The following is a 19,797-nucleotide window of genomic DNA, read 5'->3' on the forward strand; positions in this document are numbered from 1 at the left end:
GACATCAGAGCTGAGAGGCTGGTGGAAAACCTGCGTATCACAAAGCGGAAGTCAAATTCCGCTTCACTATAAAGGCATCCAAATGTCATAATTGAAGATGAAACGTTTAAGGATGAATTAGTTTCTTTTTTTTCTTTCATTTTAATTTACGATCCTTACTAATCCGTTTTTAACCTTCACTAGTCCAAATACGTCGTTGTGTGCGCAGTTTACGTTTTAAATGCTCAGTAAAAAACGCTTTCATTTCCTCTTAATTTTGATTTTATTTTGTACGACTGTACCGGAAACCAGCTTTTGTGGCTGTAAGCGGTTGTAGAAACGGAGACCCCTATTACGGAAAACTGTGGTTAACTGTGCTGTAGCTACCGCTGCAGAGATGCGAGGGACAGAAAAACGTCGAGAAAGGAAGCAGAGGGCAACACCGGACCTGAACGTAAAGTAACCGCCGTCACAAATCATCTGAGATGTTTCGAGAAACCGAGGAGCAGCATCTTCGCAGCGCTTTCTCCTGCTGGAGATAAAAAACCGAGAAGAGGATCGCGCATTGATCCGAGAACAGGGGGACGGGAGGGGCCGATCATGGGGAACGAAGCGAGCCTTGAAGGAGGCGAGGGGCCGCCGTCTGGGCTACCCGAGGGGCTGGCACCTGACGGGAAGGGGGGCTTTTACCGGGTCTCAGACGGGACACCGGTCAACCTGAGTGAACTCAGCGAGGAGCAGAGGCGGCAGCTCTCCGCGGCGATGTCAAGGGCGCAAGGCAGGCAGCCCGGAGGCGCGGCGGCTGGACGAAGGCAGGGAATTTAAACCGCATTTATGATGCACTTCAAATACCCATACTAACCAGGCCATTTTATACGACACGGAGAGAGGATGGGCACGAGTGGATGTGTTATGGTTGTGTGAAGCATCGTTTGGGAATCTCTGAGATGCTCTAAAGGAGGCAGAGAGCCCGATCACGCCCATTAAAAAAAAAAAATCATGTCAACCGCTCCAAGAAATGATTCCCTTCTTAGAGCTCGCTCTTATGGATAATCACCGAGATCTGATGATCTGCATGGCTGAGAGTGATGTCTCTCTTGGCAATTAAGTCGTACAGCCATTCGCGCTTCTAACACAGACGTGCAAGTCTCATTTTAACCCAGCAAACGATTTGTGTGTATGTGTGTGTTCCGTATTAAGAAATATACAGTATTGGTCACTGTTTATGTGTGGTATGTGCGTAAGAGACACACCTCCGGTATTTATGCGAAATTTTCGAAATGCCTGCTGGGTAAGAAAATCTGTCGTGCCCAGTGTGTTTTTCTCCGATCGAACGACGCCTTAACACCCAGCTAAAAACAAACCCGACACCGTCAGCCGTGAATGCGCGCTCCGGTGTCGCCAATTAAACGTTTACCCCTGAATTTCACCGAATTGGATTTTAACCGATGGTGTCGTGGAGGAGGAGTGGGGGGGGATGCTGGGTTGTGAAACTGGGGTGTAGAAACCTGCCGACGAAAACAATATGCAGATTTGGGTTTTACGTCATGTTTATCACGGTAAAAGGTTTGTGAATAGGTGTGGGATAAAATGCCAAGATTTGCCTTACTAATTGGCTCCAGCGAGGGGGGGGGGGGGTATTTATATCTGAGCTAGAGGCTGAGAGTGGGGGGAGGGGGCACATCAATATTAATATGACTATAAATAGAACAGAACAGGCGTTAATGTCATCACTCATATATGTCTTCACAGCTGAATGTTTAACTAAGTCGGGTTTCATCCTCTGTTGTGGACACATCTGCCCTGGAATGAGGCTGATCGCTGTCCGTGGTCCTGAAATCCACGATGCAGCGGGCTGGCTCACAGCAAGCATTGCGCCGCCACTACTTTTCACTGTTTGCTCGGCTCTTAAAGTACCCCCACATAGCCTGTGCTCACTATAAAAATAATCACATGTATTCATTACTGCATTAAACTTTATTGCCTGAGGATGTAATTTAATAATGGCCAAAGCCTCAGAGACTTTAAAGCAGCAGAACCAATATATCTCGGCTGTATGTTGCATACACACATGGTGATACAATAACAAACAGTATCCAGTCGGTCCATTAGCACATTGATGCATTTCTCTAAATATCCTGCAGTCCTTTGGCTAGGCTTGTGCTTACTGCATGTTGCCTCTCAGTCTGAGCTAACAAACACGTCTCAGCTTACCCCTGTGGAGCCAAGCGTCTCCCCTCTCTATCTCAACAATCTACACTCCCATGTCATTCAACGGTATTCACTTTCCTGTCAGCTTTACTCCAGGGCTGCTCACTACACATTTTGTGCTCACTGATGTGTTGAATAGGCCTGAGAGCTACGGGCTTAGCTTGTGTTATTAGCAGAGGGATGCTACAGATGAAGTTTAGGCGTTTACAAGTTTAGGTTTTGTTGTTGAAAGGATTAATAGCATAGCATGCAAACAGTCCAAGAAAAAAAGGAGATGATAAATGTTCCTATCCTCTGTAATTCACAATATTATTGGAAAAAGGAAGCTTTATTAAGCATTAATGTACACGTAACTAAGACAAAAGGCTCAGGTAGATGTTAAAGCGTGTGGTGCTGATGCGATTGGGTTTGGTTTATTTTTAGCGTTTGTTCAGAAAATGTGTTGGAGTGTCAAAGTGAATGTGAATGATTCAAGCAGAAACAATAACACAAATGAGTTGTTTTTCAGGGACATTGCACATTTATCTGAAGCTCCATAAATGTGTTAATTTCAGCCAAAGGAAAATTTTCAACTGCCGCCAGATGTTGGTTTGTTCTCTTAAAATACAAAGATTAATGGATGAAGGTGGAGTTGAAGTGGATTTTGGAACTATCCAGATATTAAAGTCTTGTTCCCAGTTAGCTCTTATTATCTATCTGTCTAACAGATAAACCTATCTGTGTCTGTTTTCTTTCTTCCAGACCATCAGAATCTGACGCACAGCAGCGTTCCCAGCAGGTAGGAACCTCCAGGGGCCCAACAGGTCTTAGCAAAAGCCGAACTGTAGACGCCTTCAACCAGGGTCCACTCGGAAAGCCCACACCAGGCCGCAGCCCTTCGTCTCTCAGCCTTTTTGAATCAAGATTCCGGCAGGAGCCAAAAGACCCTGAGACCAAGTCATCCGGCATGTTTGGCTCCAGTTTTCTCAGCGGGGCCAACCCCCTCAGCGCTGTATCGTCTATGACTTCGTCTGTCTCCTCCTCCATATCCTCCATGGGCGATACTGTCAACATTCCCAAATTTGGACTGTTTGGGGATGAAGAGGAGGAAGGCTTGCCTGCAGCTTCTGAGTCCAAGCAGGGAGGGAAGCCACAAGGGAAAGGCCCACAGCAAGGGCCAGGTCCGAAGGGACCACAGCAGGGAGGACCCCAGAAACAGAGTCAGGGCCCTCCTGGACAGGGAGCAAAGCCAGGGCAAGGACCCCCTGGTCAAGGACCCAGACAAGTTCAGGGACCACCAGGCCAAGGGCCAAAAGCAGGCCAAGGTCCTCCTGGCCAAGCACCACCAGGGCATCAGGCCCCCAGACCAGGTCAAGGACCACCGGGTCAAGGCCCACCAGGGTCACAGGCACCCAGACCAGGTCAAGGACCCCCAGGTCAAGGACCCAAACAGGGAGGCCCTCTCCAACAAAAAGGTGGTCCGCCACCACAGCAACAACAACAACAAGGACCTGGGAAACCTGGACCCAAACAGCAAGTGCCACAAGGGCCTGGTGCACATCCTGAAGCCCCAGGAAAGACTTCTGGGCCCCCTATTAAGCAGGGAACTGGAAAGCCTGCAGCTGGGATTTGCCCACTATGTAAAACCACCCAGCTGAACGTTGGATCTAAGGATCCACCTAATTACAATAACTGCACTGAGTGTAAGAACCAGGTCTGCAGCCTGTGTGGATTCAGCCCCCCAGACTCAGCGGTAAGACACGACTGTTCATTCTTTTCTTTTTTCTTTTTTTTTCCTCGAACCCCTTTCTTGTCATGAAGACTTTAAAAGAGTTATCACACCTTGTATAACATCCCAAATGATTCATTTCATGTCAGCACCCACAGATCTGTGCTTTCCAGCCATCTAAAGGTAAAAAAAACCAACATGTATAATTCCTATGTTAGTATACTGGCATTTAACTAATATTACACAATCTAGTTTATGTTATGATGACAGTGTGTGGAAAAGGCCAAGTATCATTAGATTTTATGTCAGTGAAACATCAGTTTTTCTGGGTTTTTTTAATAAATATAATCTGCCAGTAGGAAGACTTCTCGGCTCTGCATTTAAATCACCATAAAATGACTAGTCAAACTGATTTGTAAACAATGGAAGTTAGCGTCCTCATCCTAAATAGACCAACAAAGAAAAATGATTGCAGCATAAAAAAGAAATCAAGATAACTAGCCCAGGTGCACATCTTTGCGCTGAAGCTGAATTCAGCGCTCGCCTGTTAACAGCATATCGCTGTTCCATGAGCCTGGCAGAAGGAGCGCATTTAATAAGAGTTGCAGACGATTTGAGGAACAGAGGGACCATATGGACCCAGGGAATGTTGATCAAGGTGACTCATGTCATGGCCACAGGAAGATACTGTGCCAGCCGTGAGGACACTCAGTCACACATGGACTGTAAACGCTAGTGGGCCATGATTATAGCAGAGCAGAATGGCTGGTTCCGTCTGCTTGAGTTTCTTCTTGGGATCGTCTGATGTGCGTAATAACACTGGGGATAGTTCAGAAGGCACATTTTTAAAACAAGAGGCTTTGATTTTTGGGTGCATGTCTAGACAGACACTAGGCCTTTAAAATATCCCCCAAATATGTAAAGGGGGAAGTCCACCAAGGGTGTATACAACTCTTAGAGCGTGCTTCTATCGCTGCAAGTAGCAGCTGATACAATAATATATCATCACCCACGTTTATTACTCTTATCTGCAACAGACTCTACACAGCTTTGCCATTTATACTTGGGTTGTTCTTCGAAAGCCTGCGTATTTGCATATGTTGGACGGATTGATCTGTTTACAGTTACGCAATAAATAGGCAACCATTACACACAAAAACACGCACACTGCTCTATGCTACAAATACAAATACACATTCTTCTAGATAGCGATCAGCCTGTCAGCACTGACCCTTTTGAACACTGTACTTTGCACACAGTGGAAACCAAGGAGATAGCCAAACACTGAACAAAGAGCTCTCTACTGTAAACCCGGCTTTTTTAAGAACAGGTGTTGATATCTCCTGTATGGTGTAAACAAAGGCAACAAAAGACAGCCAGTTATCATCAACATATAGACCACCTGTAATAAAGCTACTATAACCTGGCATTGATGCATGAATAGTATTTGCTTTTTTTGACTGATTAGTATTTGTGTAAATGTTGTTGATGAAAAAACAGGAATTAGCATCATTTGAGATGCAAATTATTTGGTTGTGTCTTTTATTTGCGATTAAAGTTAGTTATTGGGCATATACTGTACTTACACTTGTGACTGGTGCATCTAACTAATGCTTTGTTTGTATCTTTTCTTTCATGCACAGGGTAAAGAGTGGCTGTGTCTGAACTGTCAGATGCAGCGAGCCATGGGAGGAATGGATCCCCCTGGTGTGACGAAGCCCAAGCAAGGCTCCGCCCCACCCTCTCCTCAGAGACAGGCATCGGGAAAACCTGGAAAGCTCCTGATAAAACAGCAAAGCACCTCCGACCAAGGGTTAACACCACCAACCACACCAAGGCAGAAATCCCCAGGTCCTACCTCTCCAGGACCACTTTCACCAGGCTCCTCAGTCGCGGGATCCCCCAAAATCGACCCTAAGACAGGTCGCCCCATTATTCAGAAGTCCAGTCCTCAGCAGTCCCCAGCTAAACCCAAGCAGGAATCAAGCTTCTTTGGAGGGTTGGGAGGTATCAGTTTAGGGGGGCTCACAGATGCAGCTAAGCCACCAGCAGCTGCTTCACATGCTGCTGAGTCAGTCACGGGAAAACTGTTTAGTGGGTTTGGTGGGTTGATGGAGTCGTCGAAGCCTCAGGCCCAGGCTGCTCCAAAACAGGAGGAATCTGTTGCTGGGAAGTTGTTTGGAGGTTTTGGAGGCTTGACAGAGTCCACTAAACCTCCTGCGGCCACATCTCAAATGTTTAGCTTTGGATCATCCCTCTTGAGCTCAGCCACCAGTCTTGTCACGGGAGAGGAAGATAAAGCAAAGGGTTCACCTCCTGGGTCACCACCTGACTCCCCTGCAGACTCTGGTCCCGGTTCACCACCTGACTCCCCCCTCTCTGGCCCTGGCTCTCCCCCTGATTCAGACTCTGCTCCTAAAACACCGCCCCCTAAGACCAAGAAACCGCCCAGAACCATTTCTGTGGAGCGGGAAGAGAAAGCCCCAGAAACCAAACCCGTGCCCGCTTCAGCTCCAGCGACGAAGGAAAACTGCCCTCTGTGTAATGTGGAGCTAAACGTTGGCTCGACAGACACGCCCAACTACAGCCTCTGCACCGAGTGCAAGAAGACAGTGTGCAATCTGTGTGGATTCAATCCTACTCCTCACTTAGGAGAGGTAAGAAACCCTTATCATTGTTGCTGTTTTCTTACGCCCCTACAGCTTCCTGCGCTCTCAGCACCGTGCACCTACTGCTAATTTATGCATTCTGGTGTATATAAATAGAACACAAACATCCTCTAGATGTTTCGTTGAAATAGGTCACAGTAGAAATACAATTACGACTATTCAGTTGAACGTTTTCCCCACTAGCATCTCGCAAAAATACCCTTTATTACTTCTTTTAAGTCTATTAGTTTGACTCAGATATACAGTGTAATGGCATCTGCACATATTTGACCGCTGAATTAATGGATGTGGTCAATTATGCAGCGTTTAAAAAAATCTGTAAGCCTCATTACTGTCAAGCTTTCTTTAGCTGAGAGCGCGGCCAGACACGTGAAGATGAATAGCTTTTTTTTTTTAAATTGAGGACTCATCGTCAAAGAGCACTTGACTGAACACTGTGTGTCTGTATATGTGTGTATGTGGCTGTGTGCGCTTGTGTGGTCATGTGTAGCGAATGCACGCTTTCCTTTATATAGAGCAGTCTTTAATTGTGAAACTGGATACATGCGACTTGGTAAATATGTAAATGCCAATGCTTATTTGTCTGCTTTTCTGTATGTGAAAGCATCTCCAACCAGTCACTTCCAGCCTGGTTATCTATCAAGGTGTGGGGACAGGTTTGCTGGTGTTTTCCACAATGTGTTGTTCTATGTGGAAGCAGCACTGTGAGACTGTGCTTTGAGTTGCACACAGCAGATGGTACTCTGTGGTGTCGAATCAGTATATAATGGGAACAGAGGCCAAAAAGTGCTTTTGGTTGAGCAGTTTCCCAGCATGCAGGCAAAGCATAGTCACATATGCTACACCCACGTGAACATGTGAATTGTCCCAATTTTGTTTATAGCGTATCTGAGTCACATCTTACAATTAGATCAAACATCCATTGAGAACTAAAGTATAACATAACTAAAGCTAGTGGTCACTTGGGACGCCTAATATCCTCTTGACATGGTCATGCCACTCAGAGCGCAAACACGTGTTTGCCAGGCCGAAGCTGTATCCTGGTTTCACGTGATAACTGCTTTGTTAGGTCAAGGTTTGGTAATCTGCTGTGTATTTCTGGCTCTAAGCTGAGAATCAGCTTGTGAATGCTGCCAGTTCAGAGGCAGTTTGACATTATGAAAAATATCCTTATTCCCATTTTCCCATTCCGCTTTCATATCTGTCTGTTAAAGAAAATGCTACAGCCAGCAATCCCAGGAGTCTCCTGGAGTTTGACACACAAACACCCTTTAAACGGGGAGTTTCTGTGTTTACACTCAAGTTTTTGCACCCACCCCTCACTCCCATGTCTGGCAGTCCAGTGACCAGAGTCCACAAGCAGGTCACGGTCACAGCTACACTCCCCTTTTGTATACGACCCCTATTAGTTTACAGTGGTGACAGGACTATTAAAGTTTTTATACTGTTGTCTTCTTCTGAAGCTCGGATTTTTTTTAATTGCACATGCTTGCTGGGAGACTGAAGAGCTGAATCACTTAATTGAGGCCAAGCATGGAGGGGGAAATGTAATTACAAAGGCGAGATGGGCATTCAAGCCACTGATGCTCTAATTGGACATAGATTAGTCCTCTTAACATCCTCTTTTCTTGAAGCCCGACTCCGTTTTGTTTTTAGGACAGGCGTAGCTAGAAATTCTTACGGCGAGGGATGACTATTTCTTTCTCTTGCAGGGCTGAATAAGACACATACGTTGAATAAAAATGAAAGGTTCTGACTGAAGTTGTGACCAAGCTTTTGAAGGTTTGGCATAAAAGACACGCACACACACACATACACACACACGGCACCTAGGTTGAGTCATCTGCCCCCTACGTAGTACGCCTCACTCGTGTGTCATTCGCTGCCATAATGTCGGCTGTCAGCGAGGGTTTAGTTGCTGACGTGTGTGAGTGGTGCAGAGTGTGTGGCGAGTGTGTGTATGTGTGTGTGGGAGGGGACAGTTTGTTTAATTTGTGAGATTGTCGAGCTATTGACATTTGGCTGAATAGGCTCAGGTGAGCCTTCACACTTCAGGAGAGCTGCTTCTTTTAGTGTGTTTTTGTTCTCACGGTGTGCATGTGCAAGGATTAGAAATAAGGCATTTCAGGGTCTGTTTGCTAAAAATGTGTCATTTTGTTGAAATATTCAAGGGTGAGCGTCCATCTGCACTGTAATGTGTCAGCATGTGTAGCCATAATCTCTGTCCTGAAAGGATTTAAAGGGCAACAGGAAGTCTGCCATTTCTGTTGAGGCGTGAGCCCCGACTCAGGTGTTTCTGCTTAATCCCATCAATATGAGTTGTGAAAATAGCCACCCTGGAAGAAAAGACACTCACCTTAATGTGTTTTCTCTGTTGCTTTCTTTCTTTCAAACACAGCTCCCTTCCTTGCATTTTTGTCCTATTTTCTCTGTCTTTTTTGTATTTCCCACTCTTTTGTATTCTTGGTCTTTTCCTATCCTTATAAGACAAAGAACGACTCTCCTAATACCTGTGTTTTTAAAGACAGTGTATTCTCTATGAGAACCCTCCCTGAACAGTGCTATCCCCCTGCTTTTACCAATGGGGCCCCCTTTGAAGTAGGGAAAGTGTGTAAATGTGTGTCTGCTGCTCAGCAGTGTTACTTTAGCTCAAGCTCCATGTCATATTGTCCTTATCAGTAATGAGTGTGCTTTTTGGAGGAGCCTTACGTAAAATGGGAAGTGCAAATCAAAGAGTCAGAGCTAAGAAAAAGCCCCCAAAAAAATAGGGCTGTCAGCGTTAACATGGCCAGACTGGTTCAAGTTGATAGGAAGGCAACAGCGATTTGAATATTCACTCATTATATCCAAAGTATGCAGAAGAGTAGAGCTGGGCGATAGAACGATAACGATATGTATTGCGAAATAACTTTTTCTCGATAGAAAAATTAAACTATTGCGATAGGCCTCATCTCTCGTCCTCTTAAAAAACAAACAAACAGCCAATCCAAATTAAGTAGCGCAGAGCCGAACCAATCACAGCCGCAGCGTCACGTCACGTGACTTGTTACGTACAGCACAAGTGCCAAGGCGCACATGTGTATTTGTTTTTGCAGCCGGGCTGCCCAGGTAATGAAGGAAATGAGTTTGCCGACTAGAGAAAAATCAACCGAGAGCGTGAGCGAAGGTTACCGAAGAAAAAAACGATGATGGTTCCAATGCCGGAGAGATTGTAACGGAAGGGCCATAGAAGTTCCGTAGTGCGAAGGTATTTCGGTTATTTCAAGTCTGACAAAAAACAGAGTAGCGCGCACTGTAAATTGTGCCGAAAGCAAGTCTGGAAATACAATTAACCGGCGCATGCTCAATCTCTGACTGAAAGCGCTAATTCGTCATTCGGCTTTTGTCAGACTAAAGTCACTGTTAAAACTGTTTGAAAAGCTAAGCTATACAACAAGGAGAGATTGAGAATTTCCTTTTAGTTCTCAGTTTATTTGATATTGACAAAAGTTAGTCAATTTTGTCTGTTCTTCTGTAAAACAAACTAAGATTTATTTTTAGAATTAATATTTTGTTTCTAAGTGGAATTGACAATTTAGTAGTCTGTTTTGTTTGTTCTATTTTGAAACTTAAAAGCTTTAGCGGCTGCCTTTTGTGTAGTTTGCAATATTTGCCTTTATTTATCTGAAACTGAAGTCTCATGTTCCTTAAGTACATCTACCCTGTTGAACTTATTATGGGAAATAAATATTTAAATCAAAACAAGCTGCAGATTATTTCACATTTTACTTGTGAGCAACGGCACATTTAAATCTTACAAATATAGTTATTTGGCTTATATCGTGATATATATCGTTATCGCCTGAAATGAAAAAAACATATCGTGATATGAAAAAATCTTATATCGCCCAGCTCTACAGAAGAGCATCTCTGAATGTGGAACACATCAAATGCTCCAGCAGCAGGAGACCACACCATGCACCGCTATCAACTAAAAACAGGAAACTAAGGGTTCAGTTCTCATGAGCTCATCAAAATTGGACAACAGAAGGAGAAATGTTGCCTGGACCGATGAGTCTCGATGTCTACTTCAACATTCAGATAGTAGAGCCAGAATTTGGTGTCAACAACATGAAAGCATGCTGCTTTATATCAACTGCTGTGGCTGGATCCTGGAGGTGTGATGGTGTGGGGTATATTTTATTTGCACACTTTGGATCCATTAACAGCAAATGAAAATCATGTAAACGCTACAGCCTGCCCGAGTATTGTTGTTGACAACGTCCATTCCTTTACGACCACAGAGAGGATCATCTGCTGGTGGATGCTTCCAGCAGGATAATGCACCATGTCACAAAATCACCTTAAGCTGGTTTCTTGAACATGAAATGGCCTCCACTGTCACCAGATCTCAACTGGCCACAGTACACTCTACCAGCGAGCCTTGTTTAGATAAATTAAATATGAAAAGAACATATAAACGAGAGTTATGAAGATGCATGGTGTTTCGTTGTTTTTTTTTTTCTTTTTTTCCCCCCACTTGACATTGGCCAACATCTACAAGATTATGCTTTGCTATCCTGTATCAACTGCTCTCCCTAACTTAATTATTAAATACTTTCTGGCTGTTGGTTAATGTATCCTAGAAACTGAACTGCTTTATTCCAGTTTGCCATTTTTGTATTTAGTCACAACTACAAGATCTTAAAAAATCGTCATCCTGGAAAATGAATAAGCAATGATCATAAAGTGTTGAGTACACCTATTTTTGTGGAATGGTGGAAGGAAATAGTTTAGGATTTTGGTAAGTAGGTCACCCTTGTCTGCTGTCAAACTGACATTTGGGTTAGGAGGCTAGCATCACTTTCTTCTCAAGATTTGTTTAGCCTCAAAGAGAGTAAGCAGAGCAAAATGCAAATGCTAGGCTAGTGGTTTCTTGGCGCAAAAGTAAACACTTCTTTATTTATGACATAAAGATGTCATGAATCTGCTCCTCTGGGTCAGACAGGAAAGGATCATTTCAGATTGTTTCGTTAACTTCACCTCTCTTAATATCTGCTTAAGTTAAGCTGTTAGTTTAGGCATGTAAAGTTTCGGTTAAAACCAAAAAGCCACTTGAGCGCTAGGTCCCCGTGTTGTGCATCCTCATGTTTCTAAAACCTTAGCCTGCATTTATTGCAATGTGTTTCCCGTGTCCTCCTTCCTCATTGTTATTCTGCAATCGTGCCCACGCCTCCGCCCACAGTCTGAACCCTCTTGAGTCTGCACAGGCAGATAAAGGCTCGCTGCGTGGTCATACATACACTTATGCACTTGCTTGAATATGCTTCTGTGTAGCGCTTGGTATCTCTGAACCCCCTCCTGCTCTAAACTTCTGCCTTATTTAAGTCACACCTCATTGCAGAATCCAGATATTAGATGATTCTGTTGTTTACAATACTTAGAAACTAACCACAGTTATATATCACAGTTATATAGCATTCAATCCGCTCCATACAGTCCAGTTGCTCTCACAGCTCTCCCATCAGTTGGTCAGGAGGCTGAAGCATACAAAAATAGCCACAGCCACCAAAGAGAGCCACAAAGAGGAGAGAGAGAGAGGGGAGAACACAAGCGACTGCAGGGCAGCCCTCACCCCCCCTCCTCAACATTCCCTTTTGTAGCTCTTTGTGTTCCCTCTTTCATATTCACTCCTTTAACTGTGTATTTTCTTCTGCCGCACCAGGCAACCCACAGAGACCCGCACATGGCCACATTGGAAGGCTGTGAGGGTATTTTTAGACATTAAGGTGAATGTGTGTGTCTGTGTGTGTGTTTGCGGATGTGTTTTGGTTGATTTTGTTGGCACCTGAATAAGAATATACCTCACAAGTTATACTGATTTTGTTTTATTTTTTTACTGAGAAATGCATCTAGCAAGTTGCTGTCTCAGTTGCCATATTAACAGATCTTACACCTTGGTTAGGCTATGAATGGTAGATCCTTCCTTTTTATATAGAACCCCTCATGCTCTATTCTAGAAGAAATTCTAATGATCCCCTTTCGAATTTGCAGTTTTCAAATTTTTTTTTAAATGCTTAGCAAGACTTAAATTTTCACCACCAAGCGAATACGTCAAGTGTGCCAGCAGTGGGGCCTCATCACACTGAGAGCAAAGGACAGGCAAGCAGAGACACATGAAGACACAGATTCTGGCACTGGCCTCTTCTTGTTAGCACTCCAACACGTGCTTTTACTTCACCAGCAGGGAAGGGTCTAATGTGGATTTTGGACTATCTCAGTCTGACTATTAAATGACCTTAAGTGGGTGAGGGGAAACAGCTTAGCTTCACCTGTGAAAAAATCATTTTCATGCATTTTTTGAAAAAAAAAAGGCAAGAGGATTAACTTTTATCCCATGTTTAAAGTGGTCCCTTTCATCTTCATTGGAGAATATAGGTATTGGTAAAGGAAGAGCAGTTGGAGGGAGCTACCTTGACTGACAAGTTATAAGAAATAGACCAGAAACTTCACAAGCGTCTTTTTATGATTTTTTTTTTAATTAAAATGTAAAATATTAAAACCACAGTCTTCTTTTTAAGCATGAAATGAAAGTAAGAGAGCACTGAGATGAAAAAACACGCAGACAGATAACATTTCATTGCAGAATGGAGGAGGACAGGCCCAAAGCAGAGGCGAGAGGAGACAAGAGATATGGTTGTGACAGAAAGAGGAATCCCATGGGGGGGGGTGGGGGGGGGGGGGTGGAGGAGGAAAGGGGTGTCACAAAGGATATGGGTGCCAGCCCATGCTGCCCTAAGCAGTGCAGACCATGACAACCTGACTGTTGCGGTTTGTTTTAGCACTCGTGACTCACGCCTGCGAGTCACATGAACAGCACCTGTGGGCAGAATTGACTGTCAGGCAGAAAATCTGATAATGCAAGAATCCTAACATAATATAAGATTTTATTAATGTATAGGAAACAGCCAGCCCTAGTTATGCCAACATAAAAATGGTTGTGCACTATATTGTTGTGCTAATAGATTCTGGAGGCCAAATTGTGCCTCTTTCTTTTGCATTGACTGAAAAAAGAATCTGTCATATGCTGAGACATCGGTATAATATGCACGCATTTCTGGCTTTTGTCTTGAATCATGTCTCTGTCGTGAGTAATGTTTGTTAGAGTACACACTTTTCTTTTTGCAAGTTTGAAGGAAACATGTAATTGGAGTATGACCAATATTGCAGTTGTGCTTGTGTGGTTTGCTTTAAAAAAAGAGAGTTGAGTATGTGGGTATGTGGGTTACCAAATAGCTTATTTTGCTATTGATTGTTGTTTGTTGTCGTTTATTGCATTGGATGATTGAAGTCTGAAGAAACAAGACAAATTGCCAACTTAACAATTTATTCATTTAACAAACAGGGGCGTCAGTAGAATGTGGAAAAACCTTACACAGCCCCAACAGCAAGGCACCTCATCCTCGTGGTGATCACCAGCATGGTAACACACTGCTGTGGGAGGGCATTGCAAAGTTAGCCACAAGCCACAAGCCCCAAGCTCAAGCTAATCCCACAAGTGTTAAGTGGCCTTGACCCTCTGATCAACTGCAAGAGGCAAAATCTGGACTCATTGCTGGACATAAAGTTTCTCTACATATTCAGGTTCCACTAGAGTTTGGCTGTCTACAGTCTATTCCAGATTGTCTGGGTAGAGAACAGTCGGCTATAACATCCTCCAAACCTGTACTGTAGAAGACTGCCTATGGTTCTTGACTGCCGACAGGGTGGGGGAACTGTCTTCTTGTGTTGTCGTCTTCTTGGGACGTCCACTTCACGGCCTGTCTCTGACATCCTGATTATATGGGATTTGGGCTTTAATTTGGAGATGGTAGTAGGGCTCACTCCAAATAATGCTGCAACTTGGGCTTGCAGAACACCAGCTTGCAGTTGCCCCATGGAACAGGTCCTATCCAGATCAGTCAAACATGGCATTCTTGGAGCAGACACCAAGTGACCTCTGTAGAAGTGTCCATGCTCACAGGTACTGCTAACCAGGAACCTGGGGTAACAGAAGCTCAAAACAACAGTCAATGGCAGAATAAGCTGTTTGGCATAGGTAGAGAATATTTGGCAAGTTTTCATGGGTGTTACCCATACACTCAATCTTTGCTGCTTTGGGATGTGATGGAATGGGAAATTGGCTTCATGAATGTAAAGCCACAAATCTACCCGTGTGATGCTGTCATGTCAATATGGACCAAAATATCTGACAATCCAACAGTCAGCTATAGCGACTATATCAATGTTTTGAACTATAAAACCAAAATAATGACCTTGAAGAAACCAAAAACTCTTTATATAGCCGAGGGGATGTGCAGAGTAAAAACTTTTCTATAAAGATTCTTTCTTTGTTTTGAAATGTAATTCATAACTGGAGCGAAACACTTGATTTAAAATTTGAACAAAGCCCTGTCACTTTTTTGATTTCGATAGGAAGCTGACTACTGCAGACAGTTTATGAGATAAACTAGATAAACAAACACAGATGCACACAGAATATGCACTGACACTTCTCCCTGTCCTTAATCCCTAGGCTAGAAGTGTATATATATTGTGTCAAACCCACTTTAAAAACAGACTTTTTACACATCAACAAACACTTTGTCCTTCTCTCTTCTGACACGTCTTCATTCACCTTCCACAGTGCAATGGAATATTCTGACATTATCGTCATGACAGAATTGAAACACTGAGGCTCTTTTCTGTCAACTGTCAGGTTTGATTTGAGTAAAAGATTTGTATTTAGAATGCGATAATTAACCTGTTAAACCTTCATTTATCCAGGGAATATTCCTCAGTAGGCTTATACTTTGTCCTGCAACATTCTGCTTCACTAACATTTTGCTACATGCACTCCCAGAGGATGGTAGCAGGATGGGACTTATTCAAATTCCCCACTCAGGTTTTGCTTCTTATTTTGTCATTAAAGCCTACAATCTCCTCGTCTCGAGCCCAGTTCTCAAACCTTAAGGCGATTACCACTCATGTAACGTTTACTTTCATGATTCATTTGAGAATTACATAAACATTTGTGCATGTAAGTGTGAATACAACACATTGAGACCACGATGTTAACATCCATAACGCGGAGACATCGATTAGAACAAAGATCTTTTTTGGCTCGCAAAGGAGCTGATGCTGTGATGTTCTGCTTGCGGTCTAGTGAATTGTAATTAAGTTGGCCACTGAGCATGCTCATCAATAGGAAAAGGGCAGAGACTTCCAGATTTTAATTTGAACTAGAGCTTTATGACAGAAACATGCATGAGCGGTGCTGCAAAAAGAGCATTAGTCTCTAGCCTTTTAACCTTATCATTCATATAGTGGATTATATTGTGTTTTCGCTAATTATCTGGTGATATACATCCAGATATCACCATTGCCAAGACATGTCATTCATTTGTGGGCTTAAATGTAAAATAACATTAATATTAAAATATTAAAGGAATAGACTCATAAATGTCCTTTTATTCCGCTTTCTTGCCAATACTTGACTGGAATAGGTAACCCCAGCAGGTGGGTAGCATTGGCTTAAGCATAAAGAATAGAAAGGGTGTGAAACAGCTAATCTGGCTCTTTCTGAAGGTGGCAAATTGAACTTGCTAGCACCTAGAAACATCATCATGAGCACCTTTTATTTCGCTTGCTTAAGGAAAAATTACACTGGTGGAAACAACATCTTATTTTTAGAGAAATAGAGGGTGTTTTAGCGCATTTTACTTTTTAAAATCAGCTAACCAAGATGATGAGAGCAATGAGAGTAACCAGGATGAAAATGATCATCTCATCTTACTTGACATAAAGACATGAGCAGTGTTGGGGAGTAACGGAATACATGTACCGCCGTTACGTATTTAGAATACAAAATATGAGTAACTGTATTCCGTTACAGTTACCGTTTAAAAAGGTGGTATTCAGAATACAGTTACTTTGTTGAAATAAATGGATTACACGGCTTCCTGTTTCATATTGTCGCGGGTCAGGACTGTTTGGGTTTGTTTGACAGCTACGCTCTGTTGTTCCAGGCGGAAGCGTTACGGTTGCCATGGTTACAGGGTGACGCTCTCTCTCTCTGCGTGTTTCCTGGGTGAGAGAGCGCTTTTTTGTTGTTGTTGTTGTGCTAAGCTAAAAGGCAGAATGCTACAGGCATGGCCCTAAAGAATGTAGCCTCATGGGCAGTGTAGTCCGTGCTGCAGCGAGAATGGACTACCATACACGTTATGTGTCTGTGAGCGAGGGAGGGAGAGAAAGGAAAAGTCCGAGCTGTCACGGAGCAAAAACGGGAGCTGGAAGCATGTAAATATAATAATAACCACTGCAGCCAAGAAGAGTGCCTGACGAGCCCATTTGTAAGTAAGCTATTAAGACTCAACTGTACACTGTGTTCGTGTTTTCCTCCGGAAAAAATAAGTTCCGTTGGAGCAGCCTTTCAACGCCTCTCTCTGTCTCTCGCTAGCAAAGTTGACCCAGACAACAAAGTAAAGCTAGTTTTCAGCTACGAGCCCGACACGGAACCCACCGTATTAGCCAGAGGTCCCTTTGCTACGGTTCGGAGCCGCGGACCTTCAGTAACAGTAATAAATCACAGCAATAGTACATTCATGTAGTTGTAAACAGCATGATAATATATTAAGTAATCCAAAGTATTCAGAATACGTTACCCTCATTGAGTAACGTAACGGAATACGTTACAGAATACATTTTGGGGCATGTATTCGGTATTCTGTAATGGAATACATTTTAAAAGTAACCTTCCAAACACAGGACATGAGGCAAGTTAACTGCAATATGGAACTATCTCTCCAGTCTACATATGATAAAGGAAAACTTAATTAATGAAAAGACACTACAAAAAAAAGCTGATGAAGAGGCGTTAACCTGGAAGAATGGCAGGAACTTTTGCCAATGTATGTACAAATGACGTCAAAAACATTCACAATCTCTAGTGTAACATTTTAAAGTCATTCTGGGCAGTCACAAACTGCAGCTTGTCCTGTCCTCTTGGCAGTTGATTTGCAGATATACAGGGTGATAACGTTAAGCTTGTTGGCAGTAGCTGATGTTGAGTCATTTCCAATGGTCATTAAGCTCCTTCCCTTTACTGTTCAGCTTGTCCTTCAGTGTGCTGTATTATGTTCATTTTCTCCTTCTGCCTATAGCCTTGACTGTTATTCTCTCTACTTATCATCTTCCCCTCATTCTTTCATCCTGTCTTGCATCTAACCCACCATTATCAGTCTTTTTTCCACTGCCTCCCTTTCATCTGTTTTATCCATCTGTCCCATCTTCCTCTATATCATCTGTTTAAAACGACGCTTCTGAAGTTCAGAGGAAAAGTCATAGAAAGAAATCTCATCAAAATACACGAAAAGTATATGTATGTGTGGATATGTCCAAGAATGTGTAAAGTGCAGGCAGTGGTAAGAGGAAGCGACTTCACCAAGTCTGTGGGCCAGGCTCTGTCTAAATTTAGATGAGCCAAACCCTCATAGGATCCTTCGTGTTAATCAAAGAGCTGCGCCGACCTTCACAACACTCCTACTCTCAGTTGGAGACAATAACCTAACATGGGTATGGCCCACCTCGTCCCAGCATCTGATTCCCGTCTGCGGTTTTCAGTTTGTCTTCTTTCTCCGCCCTTGGAGGAAGCCTGACGGAGATGGAAAATTTCGGAGCACCCCCTCTGAGTGTCATGATTCATTCATGTTTGAGCTCGTGCTTGTTTGAGAGCTTCATGTAGGAAGAGAGAGGGAGTTTGTATTCATCTTCCAAGGTTTTTGATGCTTTTTATCTGAGTATATGCATTTCAACAACATCGCCACAAATTCATCTTTGTGGGTGTTAGTGTTTGTCAGCTCTTTGGTGCCCACGTGATGTCAGAAAATCCTTGACGGTGATGTGCATGAGTGACTCCCTAGGTTACATGAATCATCCATGATGCGATTTGCAGAAGCCATCACAGCTATCTTACAGAGGCATGTCACATTTATTTGAAAGCTGATGTAGAAAAGATCATTATGTAAAAAATTCCGATTTTTTTGTTTTGTTTTTGTGGAAAGATAAAGTACTGTGCAAAACTCTTCAGCCACCTTTCATTTCTCTATATTTAGTAAGGAAAATAGAAAGTAGGTCCAGCAATCTATTGAAACATGAAAACAAACATGGAAGTAAAGGATAAAAGGCAGTTATAATGAAATAATGAAAGTCAATATTTGGTATGACCACCTTTATTTTTCCACACTTTTACCTGAACTCTCTTAGGCAAGATTCCTTTCAATTTCAAGTAGGTTTCAGGAATAGTTTTCCAGGCTCCTTGAAAGACATTTAAAGCTCTTCCTTGGATGTTGGCTGGTTTTTGTGTTGTTCTCTGTGAAAATGATTCCACATGGTTCAATAATTTTGAGGTCCAGGCCCGGGGAGGCCAAGCCATGACTGACAGTGTTCCATTGTGGGCTTTTCTATCCTGGTATGCTTTTACTTCATTGGCAGTGTTTGGCATCATTGTCATACTGCCAATCAGGCCCTTTCCAGATGATCTTATATGGTGAATCAAATTGTCATGGCATGATCCCCAACAACCTCAAACCATGACACGACCATGGACCTCCACCATGTTTTCCAAATTGCTATAGGCTCTCACTGTTGTACCTCTGTCCTGGCCTTCTCCATACATGTTGATGGCACTTTGAATCAAAATGTTCAAATTTGGATTAATCACTCAGTAGAACCTTTTGCCTCTTGCCTCTGTTTTGTGACAAGCTGCAAGTAAAAGAATGCCTAAAGATACATTTTAAAATTGATTCTTTGCCAACTTGTTTGCAGACAGAATACTGTTTTTTTTCCTTGAGTGATGTACCTTTTTATGCTTGAATGACTCAGCAGTCAGCATTAAGTAGTTTGGCAAACAAGGGAATAAAAAAAGAAAAGAACAAGAAAAAAAGGTCAGGTACAAGACTGGACTGACAATGAGTGAAAAAACACCCAGTATCCAAAGAAAAGCATTGCAAGACCTTCACTATTTCTCAAGACCACTTTAAAAAAAATTCTAACAAAATAAGAAATTAGCGGTAGCTCAGTAGTTTTGCACCGTAAACGGAGACCCCGAACTATCTCCTTGGTTCTCGTGACATCACAAATTCCTGATGCAGTTTGAACTTCCCTAGTGTGTTCAACTCATTGGCTTTGTGCTGATGTAGAAATAGTACAGGT

General features: G+C 43.0%; 1 protein-coding gene across 9 annotated transcripts in view; it reads left to right on the top strand.

The window, feature by feature from the left end:
* The first annotated feature begins 299 nt into the window (after nucleotides 1–299).
* pcloa (piccolo presynaptic cytomatrix protein a) overlaps nucleotides 300–19,797 on the top strand; it is a 58,303-nt gene continuing 38,805 nt past the window's right edge. For 4 of the 9 annotated variants that reach the window (XM_063500464.1, XM_063500467.1, XM_063500465.1 and 1 more), the window contains exons 1-3: nucleotides 300–791; nucleotides 2,932–3,922; nucleotides 5,542–6,555. In XM_063500464.1, coding sequence (XP_063356534.1) covers nucleotides 580–791; nucleotides 2,932–3,922; nucleotides 5,542–6,555 — 2,217 coding nt within the window. In that variant the 5' untranslated portion in view covers nucleotides 300–579. The remainder of the gene's footprint in view (nucleotides 792–2,931; nucleotides 3,923–5,541; nucleotides 6,556–19,797) is intronic. The other 5 variants (XM_063500468.1, XM_063500470.1, XM_063500469.1 and 2 more) reach the window with 3 other exon arrangements.

This window comes from Pelmatolapia mariae, linkage group LG17, assembly GCF_036321145.2.
Source record: "Pelmatolapia mariae isolate MD_Pm_ZW linkage group LG17, Pm_UMD_F_2, whole genome shotgun sequence".
NCBI lineage: Eukaryota > Metazoa > Chordata > Actinopteri > Cichliformes > Cichlidae > Pelmatolapia > Pelmatolapia mariae.